Source organism: Bidens hawaiensis, unplaced genomic scaffold, assembly GCF_021521415.1.
Source record: "Bidens hawaiensis isolate Kalapana, Puna unplaced genomic scaffold, B.hawaiensis_p1.1 tig00008656_1, whole genome shotgun sequence".
Lineage (NCBI taxonomy): Eukaryota > Viridiplantae > Streptophyta > Magnoliopsida > Asterales > Asteraceae > Bidens > Bidens hawaiensis.
Window position 1 is genome coordinate 519104 of NW_027491626.1, and position 26916 is coordinate 546019.

The following is a 26916-nucleotide window of genomic DNA, read 5'->3' on the forward strand; positions in this document are numbered from 1 at the left end:
TCTGTTCGTTTACCGTTCGAGCTTCATTTATTTATCTATTTATTTCTCGGTTCATCAATCGAGGTGAGTACTTTCATACCCCTTTTTCCATCTTTCATTTTGGGGTGACATTTCATACTTATCAAACTAAATGCTTTATTTACTTGAATCTTAAACCCACAAACGTGATTGTATACTTTACTTGAATAATTGCTCGATTTGGTGTTTTATGCTTATTTGTCTATGTGTTTATCGCTTTTGGATGGTGGAACTATAAATCCTAGACCATTTGGCAATGGCAAGGTGTCGTTAACGTAATGCAATTAACGATAACTATAAAAATCCTAGACCATTTGGTAATGGCAAGGTGTCGTTAACGTAAAGCAATTAACGATAACTATAAAATCCTAGACTATTTGGCATCCCCTTGTAGCTAGGTGTCGCTAACTTGTTTAGCGATAACTATTTATCCAAGTTTATAGCTTTTATTTATTGTTTTGTATACAAGTTTTGTGGCTTTTTATTACTATGTACTTATATGCTCAAACTTATGAATTGCTCACCAAACTTTGTGTTGACAAACTTTATTTTATGAAATGTTACAGGTTTGACTTTTGTTGACTTGAGGATTTGACGACAACGTTACCAAGACTATCAGGGTATTAGTAAAACGAACAATATAAATGTTACTTGTATTCAATTTTGTTTGTGTGAACGAGAGGTGTTGATTATTGATTTATGAAATAAATGAGTTGATTAAATATTGTCACTTTAAATAGTGTCTTGTGTATTTGGGCAATCGGTTGCACACCGGCATGTTCCGCCGCCTTTAGTCGGGGTGTGACACGTTACATCCATATCACTAACCCCATTAAATGTTATCATTAAGTCAGGAGTAGACATATCTTTTCACTCTTTCTTTATTATAATACTTATTTAAGTGAACTGTGGTTTTCGTCCATATGGTTTGTCCAAATCTGCGGTTTTAGTCCACTAGTTTCAAGTTTGCAATTTTCGTCCCTATTAAATTTGTGATTTTCGTCCTTGTAGTTTCATTTCACTTGCAGCTAGACCTGAATTTATTAACACCGTTAAGCCTGGTTGTTAACCAATCTGCGTGCCCCTCACTTGATGACTAGTTTTGTCATTTTTCTCCCAAAACAAACCTTAGTCCTAATTTGCAAGCCCCTCACGTGAGGGTTGGGATGTATTTGGGGAAAATAGAAAAAAAAAAGGGATAAAACTGCCCCTCACATGTCACGACAAGACTTAACGAGATTAGTGAATCTGGGTTTAATTGCAAGGTAAATGAATCCATAAGGATGAAAATTGCAAATTTGAAACTACTGGACTAAAATCGCAGACTTAGACAAACCACATGGACGAAAACTGTAGTTCAATGAAATAAGTATTATAATAAAGAAAGAGTGAAAAGACATGTCTACCCATGACTTAACGATTAAATTTAACAGGGTTAGTAATTTGGATGTAACTGACAAGAATTAGGAAACGTGGATGGTCCATATGCAGAAAAAGTAAACTTTTTGGACTAAAATTTGCATGTTTGTCAAACCACAAGGATGAAAATGAGACTTTACTCAAAATATTATTAACAATAATAATGAAGTGATTAATCATTGTATTCCTACATGGTAACCAGACATGATAATGCAATGATAATGATCTATTTTATTCCTTTGTCCATTATATTGCCATGTCCATTACATTCTCTCATCTATTTCATTGCCACATATCAAACATACCCCAAGAGTAATCTTTGTATATTCATATCATTATACTTCGATTGTCCTAAAACTATTATCAATAGCATAAAACATTAATAAGCTCCTGCCCAGTAGACGTAGTTTAGTTTAAATCGAATCATGTAGTCTCATGTTCATTTTCTTTTCTTTCAGTATATTGTTGTGTGTTTTGCATAACCGATATCCTAACAAGTGGTGTGAGAGATTAGGTTCGCCAAAACTGTTTTTCAAATATAACTATTCGATTTTTTTGCAATATTGAATGTCCAGGTACGCTTTTATTTGCTTAGGGCTGCTTTTGTTAGTCTAGATAGTGTGTCGGTTAGTGAGTATGATCATGGTTCCGGGCTATGGAATCTGGGTGTCAAGTCGGGGATGTCGGGCAACGGGTGTGTTTTCGGGGATTCGGGTTTAAGTGTTCTAGCTATGAACATTGATGTTTTGTAAAAAAAAAGAAGGGTTTTACAGTAAAATGATGTTAAAATGATGTTAATGGGGATCATTCGTTTTAGAAAGAGAGGAAAGATGAGTCCGAGATACATTGGACCATTCAAAATCATAGATCGCACGGGTGGAGTAGCTTATAAGCTGGATTTGCCTGAAGAGTTAGAAGGAATTCACTCAACCTTCCATGTTTCTCATCTGAGAAAGTGTCTAGCCGATGACACGTCGCATGTGCCATTGATGGACATTGAGGTTGATGAACAGTTGAATTATATTGAGCAACCAATACAGATAGTTGACCACTAGGAGAGGCAACTTCATCATAAGATTATACCCATAGTAAAGGTGATATGGAAGCACCGCAAGGGATCGGATGCCACTTGGGAAGTCGAGGATGAAATGCGCAAGTTTTACCCTAATCTGTTCATGTAATAGTTAGGTTTCGGGGACGAAACCTCTTTAATGAGGGAAGACTTGTAACATCCCAAATTTCAAATAATAATATTTTATATTATTATTTTTATTTATGATAAACGAGGTTACTTGAATTGGCAAAAGAACTAATAAAATATTAAAGGTAATTAAGCATGGACCAAAAAGGAAAGATGGGCTTTAAGTCCATGGGCTTAAGGGAGTATAAATACCCTCTTAAACCCTAAATCTTTCCATTTCCATCCATTCTACACTCTTGCCTACACCTTAAAATACACACTTAAGCCTAATACACCTCCCTTAGCCGTCGGCCATTATCTAAACCATAAACCGATCATAGTAACCTTAGACCTTCGAGCATACAAGTGAGCTAGCAAGTCCAAGATCGCGTATCAAGCTAGCCGCGACCTTACAAACGCCTAAAGATATGTTCTTTACGTTTAAAGGTTACGTTTTCGTGAACGGTTTTCCATGAAACTTAACCCCAGAGTAGATCGGGTCTAGATGTTCCATAAAATTGCAAACTTGACGATTAAAATGAATCTAAGGGGCTTATGGAAACATACGGTTCATAAATAAACCCTAGATCTAGCCTATAGCGTTTTAAATATAAAGGTTTAAGCTTTATGCCTAAAACGGGTCGGATCTAGGTGATGTATTAACATTAAGTGTAAAACGGTTAGGGAAAATGGCAAAAAGGTGGTTAAAAGTCATGATATGGACTGTTAGCCGTTAACTGGACTAAGAAAGAAATGAAAAAGATAGAAAAATGAGAACTGGAGGCATTAGACATGGGTTTTCGGTCAAACTGAGTTTTCGGTTGAGGTCTCGGACAAATACGGGTTCTCAGTCAACCCAAGATTTCGGTCAACCAAGGTTCTCGGTTAACCAAGGTTCTCGGTCATGAGTTGGGTTCTCTGCCTTGGGTTCTCGGCCACATCGTTTATGTTGGGCTTTGGACCTGAACCCAGTTGGGCCAGATACTTTAGTGGACGGTTGGGCACAGATAATGGACAATTGGGCCTGACTTAACTAAGTCCACAAGAATGCTAAGCCCATATCTAATTTAAAACAAGCTAGCCCATTGTCATGAACTAGCAACATGCCCAACCTAGGAAAATACCAGCTTAAATTAATTATGCGGTTAATTAACAAATATATATATATAAAGGTTAGTCGTGCACAATTAAAGAAGGGGATAACACTAAACGGTGAACGCAACAAGATCCAGGTGAGTTTCTAGCCCCATTCCTTGTTATGTTTTCGGGGCTGTGTGCATACTCGATGTAATTAGTTAATACACTTACCTTAAGTGGTAAGTGTATGCCTATTATGATATATGTGTATGTTATAAAAGAATGCTTGACGGTACATGAACGATCTTCTGACATTGCATGTACTGTCAGGAGATAGTCAGATGATGTGATTGTTATATATATATATATATATATATATATATATATATATATATATATATATATATGTTGTATGTACGTTATAGAATATGAGAATGAAAGAAAGTATGTAAAATATATAAATGAAAGGGAAAATATGATATGAAGGAATTAATGGTAAAGGGTGGCAGACCCTAATAATATATGTGAAGAAGGGTGGCAGACCCTAATAATATCTGTGAGGTTATAGGGCGAAAGGCTTTTTAAGGGTGGCAGGCCCTAATAATATCTTTGAGGTTATAGGGTGAAAGACTCTTTAAGGGTGGCATACCCTAATAATATATGTGAGGTTATAGGGCGAAAATCTCTTTAAAATGTATAAGTATGTATGTAAAGAAAGATAAAATATGAAGTATGAAAGAAAGAAAGTATGAAAGTAAGAATGAAAGAATATACTTACGTATGTATGAAAGAAGAAGGACAAGTATGTAATATAAGAACGTATTGTATGTTGATTGTATTAACTAGAACTCACTCAGCGTAGCTGACTTTTAGTATGCTCGCAGGTGAGTAGAATGAGGCAGTTAGCTTGAGGAGGACACATGGCAGAGTTGGACGAAGCTGGCATCTGAGGATTTTGCTATGATGTTTATTTCTATAAATTAAGTTATGTTTCAAAAGAAAAAAATATGGACGTTTGTAACGAATGGTTTAAGTTTTATTATTTCCGCGAAGGTTTTTAATTAACTCTGACATTTAGAACTGCGTTTATGATTAAATCCAATGTCCAAATGTGAGACACCAGTAACGAGGCCTTACAAATGCACAAAACAACAAGAGGTGTTTGACACAATTAGTCCTTTAAGTTTGTTTTAAATCTTTTTAGCCATAAAGAGGTGTTTTAACGTACCGAAAATGATGTTTTCTTGATCCGACATTTGTGTAACATAAACAAACATAAAACCCAACAGTTTTATAATAACGAAGGATCCGAAAGACCAAAACTGGTCGAGTTACGAATACAAAAAAAAATACAAGTTAAATCAAAAATGACGAATGTCACAGTCTTTAACTAAACGGATGCAGCTACGTTTGGTTCGTTTCTCATTACGAACCATGATTTCAACGGGTTTTTCGATCATTTTCAAGGTTTCATTGATACGTACTTCATCGAGAGGTATATGAAGGTTACCTTCGGATAAGCACCTTTTGAGGTTCGAGACATGAAAGGTTGGATAAACACCGGTAAGTTGTTGCGGTAAATCGAGTTTATTAGCCACTTTTCCAATCCTTTCGAGGATTTTGAATGGGCCTACGAAACGGGGTGCTAGTTTTCCTTTCTTTCCAAAACGGACTACCCCTTCCAAGGGGATACTTTGAGAAGGACAAGGTCGCCAACATTGAATTCGAGAGGCTTTTGCCGTTTGTAGGCATAGCTCTTTTGACGACTTCTAGTAGCAAGAAAATTTTTACGGATTTAATCAATACGATCGGTAATGTCTTGGAGCATCACGGGACTGGTGATTTGGGCTTCACCAATCTCGTTCCAACAAATCGAAGAACGACACTTACGACCATAAAGAGCTTGAAAAGGAACCATATCAATGCTAGAATGATAGCTATTGTTATATGAGAATTCGATAAGCGGGAGACGAGAATCTCAATTTCCACTGAAATCAAAACACAAGATCGAAACATATCTTCAAGGGTTTGGATTGTATGCTCGGATTGGCCATCGGTTGAGGGTGATAAGCGGTTCTAGATCAATGCGAGTGACCAAAGCTTCTTGAAGCGATTTCCAAAAGCGGGAGGTGAAATGAGCATCACGATCAGCATAATGGTCAACGGAATACCATGGCGGCATACAATTTCACGAACATAGATTTGATCGAGTTGTTCGACAGAGTACTTCTCACAGATGGGGATGAAGTGAGCCGATTTGGTTAATCGATCAACGATTACCCAAATACTATCATTTTGCTTTTGAGTGGGGGGGGGGGGGTAATTTGGAGATAAAGTCCATAGAAATGTCTTTCCTTTTCCAAATGGGGATAGGATGTTGCTCAAGTAAACCAAAAGTTTTTGATGTTCGACTTGAACCTTTGAGCAAATAAGACATTTTAAGACATAAAGTGCTACGTCCTTTTCCATACCCAGCCACTAATAAACAGATCGAAGACTGAAGTACATCTTATCGACACCGGGATGCACAAAATATCGCGACATATGAGCTTCGTCGAGAATGAAAGCACGTAGTTCATCACGATCGGGAACCCACAAACGATTGAGAAAATAGAGCAAGCCATCGGGTTTGTTTTCGAGTTGATGTTCAGATCCACATGACATTACATCGTAGATATTGCCTTCATCAGTAAGGCGCATTGGGCTCGATAGATGCGGTCTTGGAGATAGGTTTGAATAATGATCCTATGAAGCAGAACGGATTTGACATTAACTTTATGACTAAGGGCATCGGCCACGCCATTCGCCTTACCGGGATGGTAGCGAATTTCGCAATTGTAATCACTAAGTAATTCGGCCCATCGACGTTGTCTCATGTTGAGATATTTTTGGTCAATGATGTGTTGAAGACATTTATGATCGGTGTATACAACACATTTCGTGTCATAAAGATAATGTCTCCAGATTTTGAGAGCGAAATTGACGGCACCAAGTTCGAGATCATGAGTCGTGTAATTTTCGTGAACCTTAAGTTGTCTCGAGGCATACGCGATAACTTGACCTCGTTGCATGAGAACGCAACCGAGACCTCGGTTGGATGCATCGCAAAATACCACAATGTCGTCATTTCCATCGGGAAGGGTTATTGCAAAGCATATGCTTTAGAGTTTGGAAATCTTCGTCTTGTTTCGGTCCCAATTCATAAGGTTTTCCTTTATGAGTTAGTGTGATAAGGGGTAACGCGATTTTGGAGAAGTTTAGAATGAATCGCCGATAATACCTGGCCAAACCAAGGAAAGATCGGACTTCCGTGGGTGTGGATGGAGTTTTCCAATATTTTACAGCCTCGATTTTGGCGGGATCAACTGAATACCTTTATCCTTGACGATGTGTCCCAAAAATTGAACTTCTTTTAACCAAAATTCGCATTTTGAGAACTTCACATAAAGTTGTTCTTTTTCTTAGGAGATTAAGAATGGAACGTAAATGATGCTCATGTTAGGCTTTGGTCTTGGAGAATATGAGGATGTCATCGATAAAAACAATTACGAATTTATCCAAGAATGGTTTGTAAACGCGGTTCATGAGGTCTATGAATACCGCGGGTGCATTGGTTAATCCGAAAGGCATAACCAAGAATTCGTAATGTCCATTCCGAGTACGAAAAGCGGTTTTAGGAATGTCGTCTTCATGAACACGCAATTGATGATATGATAACCCGATCGAAGATCAATTTTGGAAAAACAAGTTGCGCCTTGGAGTTGATCGAAGAGGTCGTCGAATCGGGGAAAAGGGTAATGATTCTTGATGGTGAGTTTATTGAGTTCACGGTAATCGATACACATGCGAAACGATCCATCTTTCTTTTTCACGAAGAGGATGGGAGCGCCCCAAGGGGAAGATCCCTTATCGGAGAGTTCTTGAAGTTGGTTACATAACTCTTGTAATTACGAAGAAACTAAACGATAAGGATCCTTGGCTACGGGAGTCACTTCGGGCACAAGGTCGATTCGAAATTCAACCGGACAAATGTGCGGGAGACCAGAGATGTCTTCGGGAAAAACACCAGGAAATTCACAAACAACAGGGATGTCTTGAATTTTCTTTTCTTCGGGATCTTTCACCACCGCTTGGGCTAGGAATGGAACGTACTTTTGGCGTAAGTTCTTACGAGATCGATAGCATGACATAAGGTTGAGTTTCTTGGGAATCGTTTTTCCGAAGACTTTGAGGGTTTTGTCATTGACGAGCGGAATTCGAATACATTTATCATAACAAACGACTTCGGCACGGTGCAAAGCTAACCAATCCATACCTACTATGATGTCGAAGCTTCCCATTTGCATTGGGATGAAGTCGATGGAGAATTCGTGCTTGCAAAGAGTGAGAATACAATTTCGAATAACCGAATTGATGGTGATGGAGCTACCGTTGGCGACTTCGCAGAAAAAGGGCGAGAAAGTTTAGTGTGAGGTACGGCAAGGATAGATTCAAATTTAAAAGAAATAAAACTCTTATTAGCTCCGGTATCAAATAAAATTGAAGCTAAATGCTCATTAACTAAAACCGTACCCTTCACCACATTGTTGGCAACTTGAGCTTGGTTTGCGTTCATCATAAAAACACGCCCTTGATTACCGTGGTTGACTTGTTGAGCTGGAGGAGGAGGGAGAGCTTGCATTGCTTGCGGGTGTGGCAGAGGAGGAATAGCTAGCATTGCTTTGAGCGGTTGAGCCGGAGGAGCCAAAAGTTGCGGGAATTGAGGTTGATAGGTTTGAACTTGTTAGGCTTGGGTTTGGTGGTAGGGTGTGGGAATGATTTGAGCTTGGTGAACAAACGCAAGTCGAGGACAAGCATTGCGGAAATGATTCGGATCTCCACAATTAAAACAAGCTCTAGGTTGAGGAGGAGTTTGAGCAAAAGGTGCAGGATGATTTTGGTTAGATGGAGCGAATCTTGGTGGAGCGGGTTGCCTATGAGAGCCTTCCTGACACATGTTGCTAAGGTGACCATAGCGGTTACACTTAGTGCATTGGCGGCAAGCGGAGTAAGCGGGATGATGGCGTTGGCAAGTGTTACATAAGGGATGAGAGCCGGAGAACGGTTTTTGGTTTTGGAGTGCTTGGGATTGAGATTGAGGTTGTGATGGGTGGGTGACGGCATAGTGTCGGTAGTTGGGTTTACTTTTCTTCTTGGAGTGGTGGGATGAGTTGGAGTAGTTTATGGATTGAGGTTGCGGGTCAACTTTGGCGAGGGTTGATGGTTCGAGATTATTCTTCTCGCTAGTTTTCTTGGAGCTTTTGATGGTGAGGGTACCGGCTTTAACATGGTTTTCGGAAAGAGAACCGGCTAAGGTAATTGCATCATGGAGTGTTTGCGGTTTAGTACTCATCACCGAGTCTCAGATTTGCATAGGCAAACCACCGACATACTTGTCAATCGCTCGTTCGAGGGGAGTGACCAAGTGAGGAACCAAGAGACTAAGCTCATGAAAGCGGTTGGAGTAGGCGGAGTTGTCACCACTTGTGTCATTCGTTAATTTTCAAACCCAAAAACCCGGCCCATTTAAATTTTTCGATGTGATTCGGTTAATTATACATATATTCTTATGTTACATATTTCATACGTAATAGTTTTTCTTTCCTAAAGTTATTTAATAATATTAATCATTACTAATATATATATATATATATAAATTATAACACTCATGATTTTTTTTCTTTATTTAAATATCACATAAAAAACATTATTGATGCATAACCAAAGTACATCATTTTAATCTAGTTATGTCACATTTAGTTCCACCTAAAGTTATTTGTTTTTTTTAAAGATGAAAAATATCTTCTTACACCATTTAAGTTTTGGTCAAACCTCCTTCCCCAAAGCACTCTCCTAATCAATTTTCCAATTAAAACATTCTTAAAGAATAACCTTCTTATTTTAGAATAAATAGAACCTACTCCCACCCTTTTCATTTTTGCACCACTCTTTGACAAGTTCAAGAGATTATTTTTTCCATTTCAAAGATAGGATTTTAATTATTCAAGTCTTATTCATCTTATTTCTATTTATTTTAATTCTTGTTCATACTAGTTAAGCAAATGAGCATATGACCATAATACAATCATGTCTAGTAATCCACTTAATCGATACACCATGGTGTATAGGGTGGATGAGACAAATAACACAAGGAGATGATCGATTACACGAAGGTCACACTTGAAACGTTCTTACATCTTTATTTTTCTGTTTAGAATCGTTATTTTTTTACAGGACCCAAGGATTTTTGATGATATATGCTAATAAATGTTATATAATCATATCCAAAAAAATCCATATTTTATTTCATCAAAATCCTTTTCGAAATCGTTAAAATATTGCTTTTAGCAATATTTCAGTTTTGACATTAGATATAGCCGTCAACGAAAGAGGCATATCTTGTTCATAACAAACTGAAAAAGTGCAATACCAAATTCTATGATATACTTCATTGAAATACAGTTCTAAAAACTATTTTTACGCGTTCTAATTCATTCGTATGAATTCGCAATAAATATTTTAGAAACAATGCGCAGATTCTTTTCATAGTGGCTCGCCCTCTATGGATAAGCGGCGATTTCTTTGAGAGAACCCGCCATGGATCTAGCCGCGTCAATACATCGATTATACAATACGAACATGAATACTTTAAATACGGTTTATTGATAAATAATGGATAAATTACATAATAAGTTATGGAGAGGATAAATAATAGATCTAGGACCTCACACCTCTCATATGTGTGATCTACCTTAATTATGAGCATGGAACCACCTATTTATAGGCCACATGCTCCATTAGTTAAGTTAACTCTAATTCGTTATGCCTCCATAACGAATTAGACTCCATTCGTCAACATTCCATGACGAATGGTAATAACTTAACGAACTAGCCCTCATTCGTTATGCTTCCATAACGAATGGACTTATACATTAATGAACTAGCCTAGATCACTAAAGAATGGACCTCATTCGCTATACAAACCATTGCGAATGGGCCATTTAAAATAAATATTCAATCTAGACTATCTATGATTTATTCGATCGCTACGGACAACCAAAACAGTGAACTAACAGACACCCCCTTTCCATAGCTATCGAATACTTTAATCTTGAATACTTTAACTGCAAATCACCAGTCACCAAACCACGCACTAACATTCTTTAGCAGCCATAGCGGCCATCCGACGACCGGATTTCGGCTTGCGAGTGCGGCGTCGAAGGGGAGGCATTCTAAAATAATAAAAGAGAAATGATATAAGTTTGGGGTAATTGATGTAATTATGAGGATGATATGTAGACATGATGTGTTAATTATTGTGAGTCCTAGAGTTACGAGGATGAGGATGTTAGAGAAAACATTTTCTTTTTTTGTTAGTAAATCAAGTAATAGATAAAATGTTAAATAGTTTAAATAGTTGAAGTTTGAAAACAATGTTTTAGGATTTAAAAGCGGGAAAACTTGCATGAACCACCATGACTTGTTGTCCCTATTAAATCTAAAAATAAATTTTATGGTAAAGTGGAAAGGACCTTACTTGCGCTTATCTGAGTACGTTGGAGCACAATTCTAACTAAAAAGGACTTTATTTGTACAGATGGATCGACAACTAGAGAGATGATATGGAGGTGGAGGGGTTAGGGTTGAGAAAAAGAAAACTGATAACTTGAGGGAAGGGAAGGGAAATTGGGCGGGAAATAGTGGGGGGAATATTTTCAATGTACTTTTCAAATAATCAAATAATTTTTTTATAAAAAAACTTATATATAATATATATATATATATAACATGAACATGTATAAAAAACATCAGAAATTGTTTTTTAACTCTTACAAACTTCAAATTAATAGATACTTAGTTACAAATATGAGTATTTCTTTAGTTATAGTTATATTGTATTATAGCGACTCATGTCGTGCAAGGACAATAATAGATATCTCGTAGAGGATTTAAAATGGTAAATCTAATTTGGGTTCTAGTAGGTCATACTAGAAAATAATGGACAACAATAGATCAAGCATGTTTTAATGAGACCATATTATTTCATATTACGTCAAAATATTCGATTGGGTTGTAGCATATCAAATGAGTCAATATTATAGTTCATATATGTTATAATAACTCTAACTAACCACCAATGATCCAAATTGAACATTATTAGCCCTGACTAACAAGATTTTTAAGAATAGTTTTCGACATCCAATACTTTACTTAAAATAGTTGAATTTGCGTCAAATAATTGGATATTAAAGATTAGCCCATGATCCATTCATATAAAAAAGGCGTTTTGTATGTTAAACACTTCTAAACTACATATCAGTCCCTAACTTATAAATATACAAAACACCTAATATGATGAATTACTTGTTGAGAATATTTATCATTCTCTAATATATTTTCTTGAAATGGTTGCATAAGAATCGATTATTTGAGATTGGACATTTGTCTCTACTTTTTCCGTATACAAAAGTTTTTGAGACTAAATATCAGTTTTGAAAAAGATTATGACTTTTGAGATTGATTTTCAACCTCAAATACTTTTTTTTAAATGGTAGAATATATGACAAATACTTATAGACTGAAATTTAATCATTGATTCTTTTTATATAAATTAGGCATTTAGGACAAGATATTAGACCCAAATTTGATTTGTTCAAGAATATTAAGGCCTGATTTTTAGTCTCTAATACGTTTTTTCAAATTAGAGAATGAAGATCAGTCACCATACGTTTATGCCATTTTTCATTACGCATCTAGAACTGAAATTTAGTCGCTAATAAGTTTCCCTTAAATACTCTATATTGTCTAGACATATTTGTTACTAAAATTTAGTCTTAAATAAGGTGCCAAAATATCAACGACTGATTATTAGTCACTAACACTGCCACATAAAAGACAGTCCCTAATAATATCTGCGACTAATAAATCAGTCCCTAATACTATGTATTCGAGACTGATATATCAGTCGTGAATAGTTTAGTTTCTAATGGTCACCTTTTTTGTAGTGAAGTAATAGATAAAATGTCAAATAGTTTAAATAGTTGAAGTTTGAAAACAATGTGTTAGGATTTAAAAGCAGAAAAACTTGCATGAACCACCATGACTTGTTGTCCCAATGTTAAATCTAAATTTTTTTATGGTAAAGTGGGGAATTGAACATGTGCATGAAATCACCGTGTTTTACACGTTTTGTCCCAAATATCATAATAACAACAATAAAAAGTAAACGATGAGGTAATCGGGTTGTTAAAAATATTAGTCCACGTATCACCATGGCTCTTATGCTTCCAACAAAAATATGAGGAGGCAAATGGAACGCTTGCATTCGACAACTTAAAGTATTGACATGTGTAACACGGTTTGTTGGCCTAGAGGAAGAACACTACAATTCAATCATCCCGGTAAGTAAATCACCTTCGATTCTTGGAATCTTTTTGTCAAATGATCGTTTCATTGTGGTTCGCCCTCTGTGGTGGCTACAAACCTGTTATAAATTCAATATTTAAGGGATCTTAAATAACGGGATCCAAATTAAGTTTGTGGTCCATAAAAAGAACATAAAAAATCAACTTTTTACGGTAAGGTAAGGGTACCTTGGAATATTATGAGAGTGTGTGCATGTGTATATTTTTTTGGAGATTAAATGAGATAAATAAGCAAATAAATATATAAGTTTAATGAACAATCAAGTAGGGTAACACGTATAAGCAGCACGTATAAGGACCCTAAGGCAAAACTACACTAGGCCGTTACATATAACCGCCTATCCAATAGCCTTGTCTTTGATACCAATCTGAAATACCCCGACCCAAGGTGGCGAAACATGCCGGGGTGCAAAGGATTGCTCAAGAACACAAGACACTATTAAAGTGACAATATTTAAACAACTCATTCATTTATTTCAATCATCAAAACTAACACATCTTGTTCATACAAAATAACACCAGATATAAGAATTTAATTGTTCATTCTCCTAATAACCTAAACGGTCTCAAAATAAGATAGCATATTCAAACTCCAATTAACCAATAATCAAGCCTGTAACAATGCATAAAATAATATTTGTCAACATGAATGTTGGTGAGTAATTTCATAGTTTTGAGTATATATGATATTAGGCAAAATCCACAACTCGTATATGAAATTATAAATAAAAGCAACAATTCTGGTATATAAAATATAAATAAATGAGGATCCTTTCTAATTGGTAACAACCAACATAATCGGATAATGAGGCCCTATTCTACTAGCACAAAGCTAAAGTAGTTAGGGGTGCGTATGATCATATTTATTGAGGCTCAACAACAACATAAATAAACACTCGTGCACGTAAAGCATATGGGACATATAACACAAAATTGAGCAAATATTCAAAGTATCATATACCCTAGACACTACAAGAATTTTACCCTATAGTAAGGACACTTATAGCGAGGACATAAGTCGTCACTATTAGTTAACTTGTAGAGACGATATGTCCTCAACATATAGGTTTGGTCACTTTTAGCTTGTCAAGCTCTATAGCGAGGACATGTTGTTGCTATAGGTAAATTAATTTGTATTTTCAATTTTTTTAAACGGTGATTTTTAAAATAAGACACTTGAAAAATGTATATTCACTTATAGTGAGGATACATTGTCGATATAGGCTATTATCTTTTATTTCAGTTTTCATTAAAATACCGATTTTTAAATAAAAAAACTTAAATATGACGATTAACGTATTGTGAGGACACATTGTCGCAGTAGGTAAATTAATATTTATTTTAATTTTCATCACAATAGTGAGTTATAAATTAAAAAAACTTCAAAGGGACGATTAACTTATCGTGAGGACAATGTTGCCATATGTAAACTAATTTTATTTTGATTTACTTTAAAATATTGATTTATAAATTAATAAAACTTAAAAAGGACTATTCACTTACAGTGAGGACATGTTGTCGATATACGTAAACTAATTTTTGTTTTAACTTTTTTAAAATATTAATTTATAAAAAATATATATATTCACTTATAGTGAGGACATGTTGTCGCTCTAGATTGTACTTAATCTTTTATTGTATTATTAATATGTACATATATATATATATGAAAAAACTTACAAAGAGAGGAGTCATTAAAAATTAAATTATGTTTTTTTGTTCCTTAATTGTAATATAAATACGGGTCTATAGCTCATTTTCACACTAACCTTGAGTTAGGGGTTAAATTCTTTTTCGATCTTAAATGGTAATGTAAGGTTGAGAAACAAGACATCAATGGTGACAAGACATTAAGCCTAAAATGCTTTGAGCCAAATGTGCATCATTATTGGAGGCGAAAGCATAGGTAGCCATAGGGTACTTGTGGCATAATCTCCTTCAGTTCGACACAACTAATAATTAGGTCGGTGAGGACCAAAGGAGAAAGATTGATCATTATTATTATATGAAGAAGAGTCGGTTAGCGGATGAATGGATTTTAAAATGTGTTTTGTGACTTTCAGCCTAAGTGAGAAGATCAACAAAGGTATGGACTAGTTTTGTAGGCCGAACAATATTGGAAAAGGTATTGAATGATGAACTGATCCCGCACAAAAACAAATGAAAATTGTCAACGTCGGGTATGGGATAACCGATGGCAGCCCATTGATAACATATACCTTTAAACTATGGTAATTTGTCGAAGATCATCACGAAAAAGATACATATGTTTCAATGGAAGCATGACTATATGTGGACTCAAGGGCTGATCATATTTGTTGATCGATGGTCAACCCCAAGACTTCAACTACAACCTGCTTTATTACACTACAACTTGCTCTATTATTGAAAAGTAGACGCGGGTCGAATCACTTGCAAGCTACTAGAGATCGACTTGTAAAAAATCTCGTTCGAGTTGAGCAAATATGAGATTGAGCCTAAAAGTAAGATGGTTTAATAAACGAGCTTGAATCCGAGCTTCACTTATTGAGCTCGAGGGTGCCTACCATTAACATATGCGACTCCCACAACATCTGATCTAAAGAAAACCCTAAATCACAAATATGCACAACAATCTCCACTTCCACCCCACCGATCAAAAACAGGCCAACCAATCAAATTAATCATCAATTCATCCAAACAAACACATCTTGATCTTAAATTGAATCGATTTTTTACCTAAGTGTAACTAGCTTTTCATTTAAATTAAATCAATTTTGAACGATAATTTTGAATGGATTGCTCAAGAACACCAGACACTATTAAAGTGATAATATTTAAACAACTCATTCATTTCATTCAATCATCAAAAGTAGCACATCTTTTTCATACAAAATAACACAAAATATAAGAATTTAATTGTTCATTCTTCTAATAACCTAAACGGTCTCAAAAAACGATAGCATCTTCAAACTCCAATCAACCAATAATCAAACCTGTAATAATGCATAAAATAATATTTGTCAACACGAATGTTGGTGAGCAATTTAATATTTTGAGTACATATAATATGAGGCAAAATCCACAACTCGTATATGAAACTATAAATAAAAGCAACAATTGCGCTATATAAAACATAAATAATTGAGGATCCTTTCTAATTGGTAACCACCAACATACTCGGATAATGAGGCCCTATTCTACTAGCACAAGGCTAAAGTAGTTAGGGGTGCGTATGATCATACTTATTGAGGCTCAACAACAACATAAATAAACACTCGTGCACGTAAAGCATATGAGACGTATAACACAATCGAGCAAATATTCCAAGTATCATATACCTTAGAGTTTGGGGTTTGAGAATCTAGTATCATAAATTATTATTGTTTTGAATAGGTATGCATGTTACCCCCAAAGTATAAAAAGGAAAACGGGGGATGAAATTTACTCACATGAAATAAGTAACTTGAAGGATAGTTTGTGATAAAACGGGGAAGGGTAAGTTCAACGGGCAAGACCTAGATTAAAAAGGGTCTTGAGTTAGTATATGGTTTTCAAAGCTTTAAAGTAAAATAACTTGACAAGTAAAATAAATAATTAAAGTTTGAGAGTTAAAGTGTAAATACATAAGAATTAAAGTAATGGTTTTACAAAAGTAAGTTTACTCGAAATCGGGTCTTGGTATTCTATTCATTTATTTCACTTAACCTTTGTTAAGTAAATATTTGGGTAAGGTTGCAATATTGCAAGATCCTTTGTTAGATAGATACCAAAACGAGATTTTACGAGTGTTCAAATTTGTCGGTTCGAGTCTTGATCATTGGTCAAGCTCGAAGCCTAGATTCCAAAGTAATAAATGTTATGAGATAACTCAATGAAATCAAAAGAAACTTAACCAAGTGTGTAGTTCTATTAAGGAGAACATCAACGTCCGTTAAGCGAGTGTTTGGTTTTGTCGGTCCAAACTTGTTATGAGATCAAGTTGGATCCGACATGCCAAGTATTTTGAGAAAATAATTAAAACTAGTTATAATATAGTTTTAGAGAAAAATACGAGATTCGGAGGCCCAAAACACAACTAGTGTGTCTTAAGCGAGTGAACTCGATTTAGTTCGGTCTTGGTTCGGTCCTTGACTCGGAATAAGACCGAGAATGGTTAACACATACCCAATACCATAGACTTATTAAAATGAACTTGGAATTTCTAATATACAAATCTTACATGTAACATATTATTAAATCATTTTATATATAAAGCATCTAAACGAGAGTTCGGTTTTGGTTCGGTCCTTGACTCGAAATAAGACCGAGGATGGTTACCACATACCCTATACCATAGAACTCATTAGAACAAACTTAGAAATGATAATACTCAAGTCTTTCATATGATATGTTAACAATAAAGAATTTAAACTAAAGTTCGGTTTCGGTTCGGCTCTTGACTCGGGATGAAACCGAGAATGGTGGCCACATACCCAATACCATAGAATTTATTAAAATGATTTGGAAACTAAAGTAATTAGAAAATAAACAACATTAGTAAGCTTGCATAAATTAAAACATAAGTTAAAGTGTTTAACAAGGACTATAATAGTCCTTCATGAAGCCTTGCCTAGCAATACACCTAAACCGACATGGCCGAAGAAGGGAAAGCCAAGGAAACAAGGGGAGTATGTTTTAGAGAAGTTATAATAACAAGCTTTAATTAACAAGAATTAGTTAGGAACAAAGATTAGTATTAGTTTGACATTGAAGAGTCGAACTATCAAGAACTTGAAGAATGGAGTACTTGGATCTTAGATTGAGAGAGTTTGGAGAAGAAAGAGTAAACCAAAATGGGTGCATGGGACTTGTTTTAATAGTGGAAAAGGTAAAGTTTACTCATAAGGGGTATACTTTTATTTCATTGGTTAAAAATGGTCAAACAATGCACAAACAACAAGAGGTGTTCGACACAATTAGTCCTTTAAGTTTATTTTAAGTCGTTTTTAGCCATAAAGAGGTGTTTTAACGTACCAAAAAGGATATTTTCTTGATCCGACATTTGTGTAACATAAACAAACATAAAACCCAACATTTTATTAATAACGAAGGATCCGAAAGACCAAAACGGGTCGGGTTTCCAATACAAAAAATACAAGTTAAACCGAAAATGACGAATGTCACAGTATCTCACTCCCCCTTTTACCTCTTTTAAATCTTTTGGGGACATATGCGTTCTAATTATTTTATTATTATTTAATACTTAACAGCAACTATTAATCATGTGTGTATACCAATTCTTGCCTAACGTGTTATATGCTTATTTGTTTATTGTTTTGGATTGTCGTAATAGCAATCGCCCAGTTTATCTGGCATCGCGCTCATCGACAACTCATTTACTTGCTTATACCGTCGTAATAGCCATCACACAGTTTATCTACGTCGTGCTCATCGCCAACTTATTTACTTGCTTATGTAATAGCCATCACCCAGTTAATCTGACATCGTGCGTATCTACAACTTATATACTTGCTTTTTTGGTTAAATTGTTTATCTCACTTGATACAGTTTGCACTTTTATTTATTATTATATATTCACAAAATCTGGTGTTTTACTCACTCAACTTAGTGTTGACAAAATTATTGTATTTTTAACAAATATGCAGGTTATCATTTGATCTAGTTGCAAGATTTGGTGAAGAACTTAGGATTTGCTATGTTAGAGAAGAAATTATCAAGACTTGGTTAAATTTAGATTTTGAATTATTTTGCTTATATGAATTATGTACTTGTATTTGATTTATTTGAATAGTGAATTAAATTTAAAAGATATTGTCACTTTTTAAATTATTGCACGATAGTACCTTGAGAGCTGTGAGCAATCAGCTCACACCCTGACATTTCCGTCGTAAGTTGGGGTGTGACACCTGGTTTGGTGCCTTAAGTGTTGTTTGTTTTTTCAGAGGTAAAATGTCTGCAGTCTGCGGATCACATCTGCAGACATCTGCAACAGAAGAGGTGGACCAAACCTCTGCAGTCTACAAGAAAAAGACTGTTTGTTTTTTAACGTCTGCAGGCTGCTAACAATTGAACTATTATATAAACTAATCAACTTTTACAAAAATTCAAATCAGTTTCTATAAACAACTTACCCGATATACTTATAAAATATTATTTTAGCCCCCAACTTTTCTCCATTCTGTGTTAGAATTGCACAAAGATGTTTAAAACCCAAAATCTAGTTTGGTTTGGTCAATAAATGTCAAAACCAGTTTATGATTAGTTTCAGTTCAAGTTAAACTGATTTTTTAACTAGATTTCGATCAGTTTCGATTCGTGTTTTAATCGGTTTCAGTTCAGGTTTCGGCGAAGAGAATTACAAACATATTCTAAACCAGTTTTTACATAATTGGTTTCGGTTCGGTTATCCTGTTGTTCCTTGTGATATTAATAAAACCGCCCCCTTATATTTTCGTCCGTCGTGATCTCATTTGTCAATCTTACGTTTGCCGGCCGTTTCCAACTTCCAACTTCTAAACACCAAACCCCAATAAATCATCAAATCATTTCTTTCATACAAACACACTCCAACTACATAATAATAATAACCATCTCAACTTCATTTTTCTTTCCGTACAGATCTCACCGGCCGGTTTATTAATCAATCAAGTTTCCGACGATGAGTGTTGTTCACGCAAGCCATCACTATACACATCGCCGGCTTTGCCGCTAATAACCGTGCGTCACAGAAAAGAGGCGGATAAGCACCGTCAGCTTATGGATCTTGCTCGATTAGGCGGCGTAGGCTGGTATGGTGGTGGTGGTGGCGGCGACGGGTATGGTGGTGGTGGCAGCGGAGGCTGGTATGGTGGTGGAGGTGCGACTGGTATGGTGGTGGAGGGGCTGGTATGGTGGTGAAGATGATGGGTTTGAGAGAAATCAGATAGAATGTGTTAGAAGAGGTTTTAGATGATGCCAGAAGTGGTTGGACCATGTCTGCGCCAGGAAAAGGGCGCGCAGACGTTTTTTAATAAAACGTCTTCGGAAAAACAAACACTCTGCAGAGGGCAATGTCTGCGCGTGGTCTGCGCGGCGCAGACAGAAGAGGCCAGGAAGCTCTTTTAGAAAAAAACAAACACCACCTTAGTGTTTTGGTTGCGAGTTTTGTGTTCATTTCGAGTTTGAACAAGGTCAGGAGAAACCCATATCAACAATAAGTCGATCTTTTTTAGTTTTTTTTTTCGAATTTAGTGTTTTGATTAGTCGTTTGTTTTTTGTGTTACAAAGTGAATGAAGGTTGTATTGGGTGATGCATGCACAACCCCTATGATAGAATCATCAGAGTTCTGAAGTGACTAAAGGTTCGGGTTATTGAAAGCTGGAAACGAGAAGTTGAAGGAGTTATAATGAGATCCACATCATAAAACCAGTCAAGACTAGTTTTGGTGTTTTGACAAGGAGATTCCTTCCGGTAAACATAGAATGATTCATGAACCACATCGTTTGTTTGTTGAGCACACGATAAGCATTTTGAGACGATGGGTAGCCCAGGAGTTATAACATTCACTGAACAAAACATCAAACTTATTCAGATTGCTCTAGCGTATTTGGTAACATGCAAGAACATCTGAAAGGATGGAGAAAATTGATCAAAGGTATTAAGAGTCATCTTTTGAGATTTGACTATAAGGACACTGTTAAGAACGTAGCTGGCATAGTTTACAGCTTCAACACAAAAAATGATTGATAAACGTGAGTCGATCAACATTGTTTGAGAAGCCTCATTCAGTGCTCTATACATACTTTCTGCCACCGTTTTGCTAAGGTGTGCTGGCTACACTGAATTGTCTTCTAATTCCCTTGCCTACACAAATGAATTAGAGATGTGATTTTTAAATTTTGTCTTGTTGTCACTTCTGATTGTTTAAACTTTAGTGCTACATATATTCTCAAGTATAAGAATCAAACTTATCAAGGTATGTGTAGCCTAACTCTTTTCTACAATAAAATTAACCCATGAGTATTTGGAAAATCGATCAGTAGAAAACAAATAGTAAGAACTGTTAGCGATTAACTTAACGCTTAAAGGACTAAACAAATTTATACGCTGTAATTTAAATGGAGCATCGATTTAATTCACTATCTTTGGCATATGAGATTTCTTATGCTGTTTGCCTTGAGCGAATGGCAAGAATTTTTCATTATATATAAATTCTTAATACTAATCCCCTCACCAGATTTTGCTTTACCAAATTATTCAGGGTTTTGAGTTGACATGTCCTAGGCACCTATGCCAAAAGCAGTGCCTCATAATCTGAAGTGTTAGATAAAAGACATGATAAGGCCAGGAGAAGTCGGCATTGTTCATGTCAAGTATATGTGTTACCTTCCCTTTGGGCTCTCATCATAACCATATTGTTGGAAAATAATGATTTAAATTTAATCAATCATATTTTTTATATAATACCTTACCTAAGACAATATGACATAAAATAACATTAGTTCATCATTGATGCTATTTGAAGCAAAATCCCTAAACACTTGATTGATCACCATTAGTCACAATTAAGCAACAAAACACTTAATCAAGATTACACGTCGCGTGTTCAAGTCGAGGCTTAAAACATCGCTTCATTTCTAGCTAGCTTTCAATTTTTTTAATTTACTTATGGCGACAACTTATACTATAGATCCAAAGTCCACTATAATAATTTCTTTTTATTTATTTATGGCTAATATAACTTAATAGATGATTCGTTTATTCACATTTATGGGATAACATGTCATTTTGAGAAGTGACTCCATAGAGAAGAAGTCAACGGCGGCGAAATGATAAGCCTACACGCACGATCTTTTAGCGCCAACACGTATAGCGACGACACGGCGTCGTCATAGGCTTTTCCACTATAAATAAATTCAACGACATGTTTTCGTCGCAAATTAAAAATGTGTAGTCGCAACAGGCTTGACTTGTATTAGTGTATCAACTGATCATATAACATGTTTAGGTATACAGGTTTAATGTGTAATGCTTGGGTTATATAATTTTAAACGTGCAAGGGTTAAGGTTGATGCTCAATTGCTCATGACATGATATGATGATAAAACATATTAATTGTGTTGGGGCTGTTTGAAGTATGGCCAATTCAAAAAAAAAGAAGATACGCGTATAAGGGGGTGTTTGGGATTGTTTATTAAAAATGCTTTTTGCTTTTAGAGATATAAAATGTTCAAAATGCCTATCCAAAAACACTTAAAAGCACAATTTTAATGCTTTTAAGTGCTTTTTTGCATCTCTAAAAAGCAAAAAGCATTTTAAAAAAGCAATCCCTAAATAACAAAAAGGAGACAAAAACATTAATATAAACATTCAAGGGGTCACATAATGTAGAAGCATGAGCCACAAAACAAATCAAGATTAGTCAATCTCTCCACAAAAACAGGGTTTTCACACACTCCATTTTCCTAATAACATTTGATATGACGAATCTCTGTCCCCCTCATGCCACCCCCTAAACTGAAACCCTAAATTTATCGTCACAAAACACACCATTATTCCCATGGGGGGTTGCATGTCCATTGCCAATAAAAGATCAATCAAGAAACACAAAAACAATGTCAAACACGTAACCCCACTAGATCAAGACCTTCGAACCCCTAAACCACACACAGGGTCCAAGAAATACCGTAGACCAGTTCACGTGCTCAACGACTCGTCAGGTAGCGACATATTCAGGCTGTACCGGTTTGGAAGAGAGCTTGGGCGTGGTGAGTTTGGGGTGACGTATGAATGTCAAGACAAGGCGAATGGGGAGAAGGTGGCATGCAAAAAAATATCAAAGAGCCGGTTAAGGACGGAAATCGACATCGAAGATGTTAGGAGAGAGGTTGATATTATGAGGCATTTGCCAACACACCCTAATATTGTGATGTATAAAGATGTGTTCGAGGATAAAGATGCTATTTATTTGGTGATGGAACTTTGTCAGGGTGGTGAGTTGTTTGATAGGATCGTCGCTAAAGGTCATTACACCGAAAGAGCTGCTGCTCTTGTTACCAAAACAATTGTTGAAGTTGTCCAGGTTTCTTTTTTCCTAGTTATATATTTAGCGACGGCGATGCGACCAATGATCATACCGGAACCTCAACCTCTATGAGGTCTTAAATTGTATTCTAAAACTGTGAAAAAGTTTTTGCTTAGGATTCTAACACATGGCAATATGAAAACAGATATAATACATTATACAATTTTTAAATGTAACACACGTTCTAGAGTTGAAGTAAGTTTTGGTGAAAAGGAAAAACAGTTTTGTTGGTCAGTCTTTTCTCTGCTTGTCTAAACCTGTAATTCAATCCAAGTTAAACCTTGAAAATTGGATCCCTATTTAAGGCTTTTCAAATTATATTTACCTAGATTTAAAACTTATATTTATTTTTATCTAGATTTAAGAATTAAAACTTATTTTTATGTAGATTTGAGCCACCCATTGATCGATATTAACTTGATCATCTCAATGCTATATCTAATCAAGGAAGTTGGTTATGTATGTTTGTGTAGGTATGCCACAAACATGGTGTTATACATCGAGATTTGAAGCCTGAAAACTTCTTATATGCTAACCGAGGCGAAAACGCTTCTCTAAAAGCAATTGATTTTGGTCTTTCTATCTTCTTTGAACCTGGTAACGTGTTATCTGATTGACGTGCAGGCTATTCGGTTAAAAATTGATGGTTTTTGTTGTCATGGTAGAGCAACGTTTCAAGGAAATAGTTGGAAGCCCATATTACATGGCACCAGAGGTTCTTAGAAGAAACTATGGAGCAGAAACTGATGTTTGGAGTGCTGGTGTCATTTTATATATATTATTATGTGGAGTTCCTCCATTTTGGGCAGGTATAGTAACGTAAATTCTTTTTTACTTTCTGAACTCGAACCCACATACTTTCAGATTTTGTCTCTGCTGCTATTGGGCCACCATTCCCAGGACAATCATGTTTTCATTTAACTTTAAAAACAAGTTAGAAGATACTTGAAATACTGATAAAAACTTGTTGGCACATTTCCTCATATGTGTGATGCAACTAACACAGAAACTGAAGAAGGGATCGCAAAGGCGATTATTAAGGGTGAGATAAATTTCCGAAGAGACCCTTGGCCTCAGGTCTCCGATGATGCCAAGAATCTCGTCAAGGGCATGTTGGAATCCAATTCATCTAAACGCCTCACTGCTGAACAAGTCCTCAGTACGTAATTTTTGCTTATATATACAATGGTAGATTTGTCATTTTCTCATGTTACGTAAGAGCATATGCAATCGATCTATATGGTTTTTATTTCGTAAGTGTTCTAATCTCCATAACGGTAGTTTTGTAATATTTTTTTTGTTTTACTAAATTGGATTTTAGTAATCCAAACTATCACCTTCTGGCAGGATTGTTGATCCGCAAAAATATGAACATTGGAAAAATTATTCATCAAAGTGTAGACATGAATATTATCAGCCAATAGATGACTGTTTAAATTATTAAAATCCAATATCCCAAAGAATGCATATAGTTATAGAGCCATCAATGAAATTACTCAAACTAGTGTCAAGTTTTTTTCTATTTTTTTTAACTAATACATAATGGTTAAATTCCAATCTCAATTGATCGAATCAATACACGAAGCTTTCGATAATTATTCAATATATATGTAGGAAGCCGGTGGATACAAAATGCCGATATGGTCCCTGGTATTCCTTTGGGAGAAAATGTTAGAACAAAAATTCAACAGTTTTATTTGTTGAACAAGTTCAAAAAGAAAGTAATTAGTGTAAGTTCCTTTCTATTTTTAACCATTGCTTTGACCTTAAAAGTTATAATTATTTGAAATTTGACTGTTTTATTATCCTATTATTTAAGCTGGTAGCAGAAAATTTACCAACAGAACAAATGGATGGGTTAAAAAAGATGTTCCACGACATGGACAAAGACAAGAACGGTTCACTAAGTTTCCAAGAGCTCAAAGACGGTCTAACAGTAATCGGAGACCAACCTGTGGCTGATCCGGATATTCAAATGTTCATGGAAGCTGTGAGTACATCCTATTCTCAAATTACATTATAATCAATTTCTGTCTATTTAGTTTACTGCTACTTGACAACCAAGTATTTGTAACTGAATAAAAAAAACAAAAAACAAAAAGAGTTGCAAACTTAGCGACAGAAATCTCATTAGTCGCAAGACTTGCGCCCTGTAAAATTTTATGACAAAACTCGTTATTGGTAATTTTGTTGAAAAAAAATGAAAAATGAAAATTTAAAGTTAAAAGTTATACGGCAATATTATAAAAAACCAACATACTTTTTGTTTTTTTTCACAAAAGTCCTTCAACAAATTCTGAACATTAAAGTCCCTCCGCATTTTAATTTTAAACAAAAAAGTGATGTAACTTAAAACACACACACATATATATATATATATATTGCTTATGGCATACATGCAAAATATATTGTTGTCGCAAAACATTCCAAAATTTGTGATTGTTTCAATTCAGTAGAAAAACGTCACGAATATTGTAGAACATGGAAATAAAATTTGGCTTGCAGTAAAGATAATGCCTATTTGAGTTTGTTTATAAGTGGTCGCTATCAGGTCACAAAATTGTTCGCTAAAGATCTTGTAAATTGTAGCGGCCACAAACCATTTGACATATAGGTAACCAAAGTATCCATCGTTGGTCGCAAAATAGTAGCAGTCAAAAAGTGGTCACAACCTCTTAATGTTGTACATTTGACAGTGGGTCACCAATCCCATTGGCACAAATACTTAAGAGCATTGGTTTTAGTAATTCAATATGGTAAAATACTTAGACAACTTTAAAAAATATAAAAAAATAACAAATGAGTAAACAAATCACATTAGCCTTAAGTCTCACAAAATTTAAGTTCGAAAACTTGTAATTCGTTTTATTAATAGAATAAATTGTTACTGTAACAACTTAAAAAAAACACTATTGGGCTCTTTTATTTTGCCACCTCTACTTCATTTACTATATATCCTTTTGAATTGTGAAAAGGCTGATCTTGATCACAACGGGGTGCTAAACTGTGAGGAGTTTCTGACAATTTTGGTGCACCTAAGAAAGATTAGCAACGAAGAACAGCTCCGTAAAGCATTTCACCATTTTGACAAGAACCGAAATGGATACATCGAGTTTGACGAGTTAAAAGAATGTTTGTGTGACGGTCACCTTGATCAACACAACGAAAAAATGCTTCACGAAATCATAGTTGATGCCGACCTAGATGAGGTTTGACTTCAAAACTAAAGTGTAATAACTTAAACAACAAAATATAATCATACCTTGAATTTGACCATTTTGTTGTAGCATAGGATGGACGAATTAGTTACCCGGAATTTACAGCCATGATGACTACAGGAATGGATTGGAAAATGGCTTCTAGACAGTACTCGAGGGCAATGCTTAACGCGATTAGCATGAAGATGTTTAAAGATCAATAACATGGACACAACATGTATTGACGCGCGGTAATATGTGTAATATGATGGAAACGAATCAAAACAAGGCGAAAGCTTCCTCCATAAATGATCAGCGAATCCAAAACAAGGTGTGATATTGAATTGCACCTTGTGAAGTGAAAAGTTTTGCTCAATATAAAAATGCAGAAGAGGATAGATAAAAATTGTAAAACAGTACCTCGATGCTTAACCTTTTAGTTAGTTACTTGTCACAAGTTTTCTCTATAGAAAACATTATGCAGTTAACAAGAAAATGTGTTAAACGGAACATAG

The 26916-nt window shown here is 35.3% G+C and overlaps 1 protein-coding gene across 1 annotated transcript; it reads left to right on the forward strand.

Annotated features, from left to right (window-relative positions):
- Window positions 1–22679: 22679 nt before the first annotated feature.
- On the forward strand, window positions 22680–26670 carry LOC143529750 (calcium-dependent protein kinase 24-like). Its single transcript, XM_077025472.1, has 8 exons — window positions 22680–23201; window positions 23678–23801; window positions 23870–24013; window positions 24211–24363; window positions 24819–24934; window positions 25024–25194; window positions 26180–26413; window positions 26497–26670. Exons 1-8 carry the CDS (start codon window positions 22680–22682, stop codon window positions 26623–26625), a joined length of 1593 nt encoding a protein of 530 aa, XP_076881587.1. The 3' UTR covers window positions 26626–26670.
- Window positions 26671–26916: the final 246 nt, after the last annotated feature.

Excerpts from the sequence above, each read along its gene's own strand:
- LOC143529750 (XM_077025472.1), top strand. The coding sequence starts at position 22,680 with ATGGGGGGTTGCATGTCCATTGCCAATAAAAGATCAATCAAGAAACAC. Across the intron at positions 23,202-23,677 it reads CAATTGTTGAAGTTGTCCAG|GTATGCCACAAACATGGTGT; the intron begins GTTTCTTTTTTC and ends ATGTTTGTGTAG. Across the intron at positions 23,802-23,869 it reads TTCTATCTTCTTTGAACCTG|AGCAACGTTTCAAGGAAATA; the intron begins GTAACGTGTTAT and ends TTGTCATGGTAG.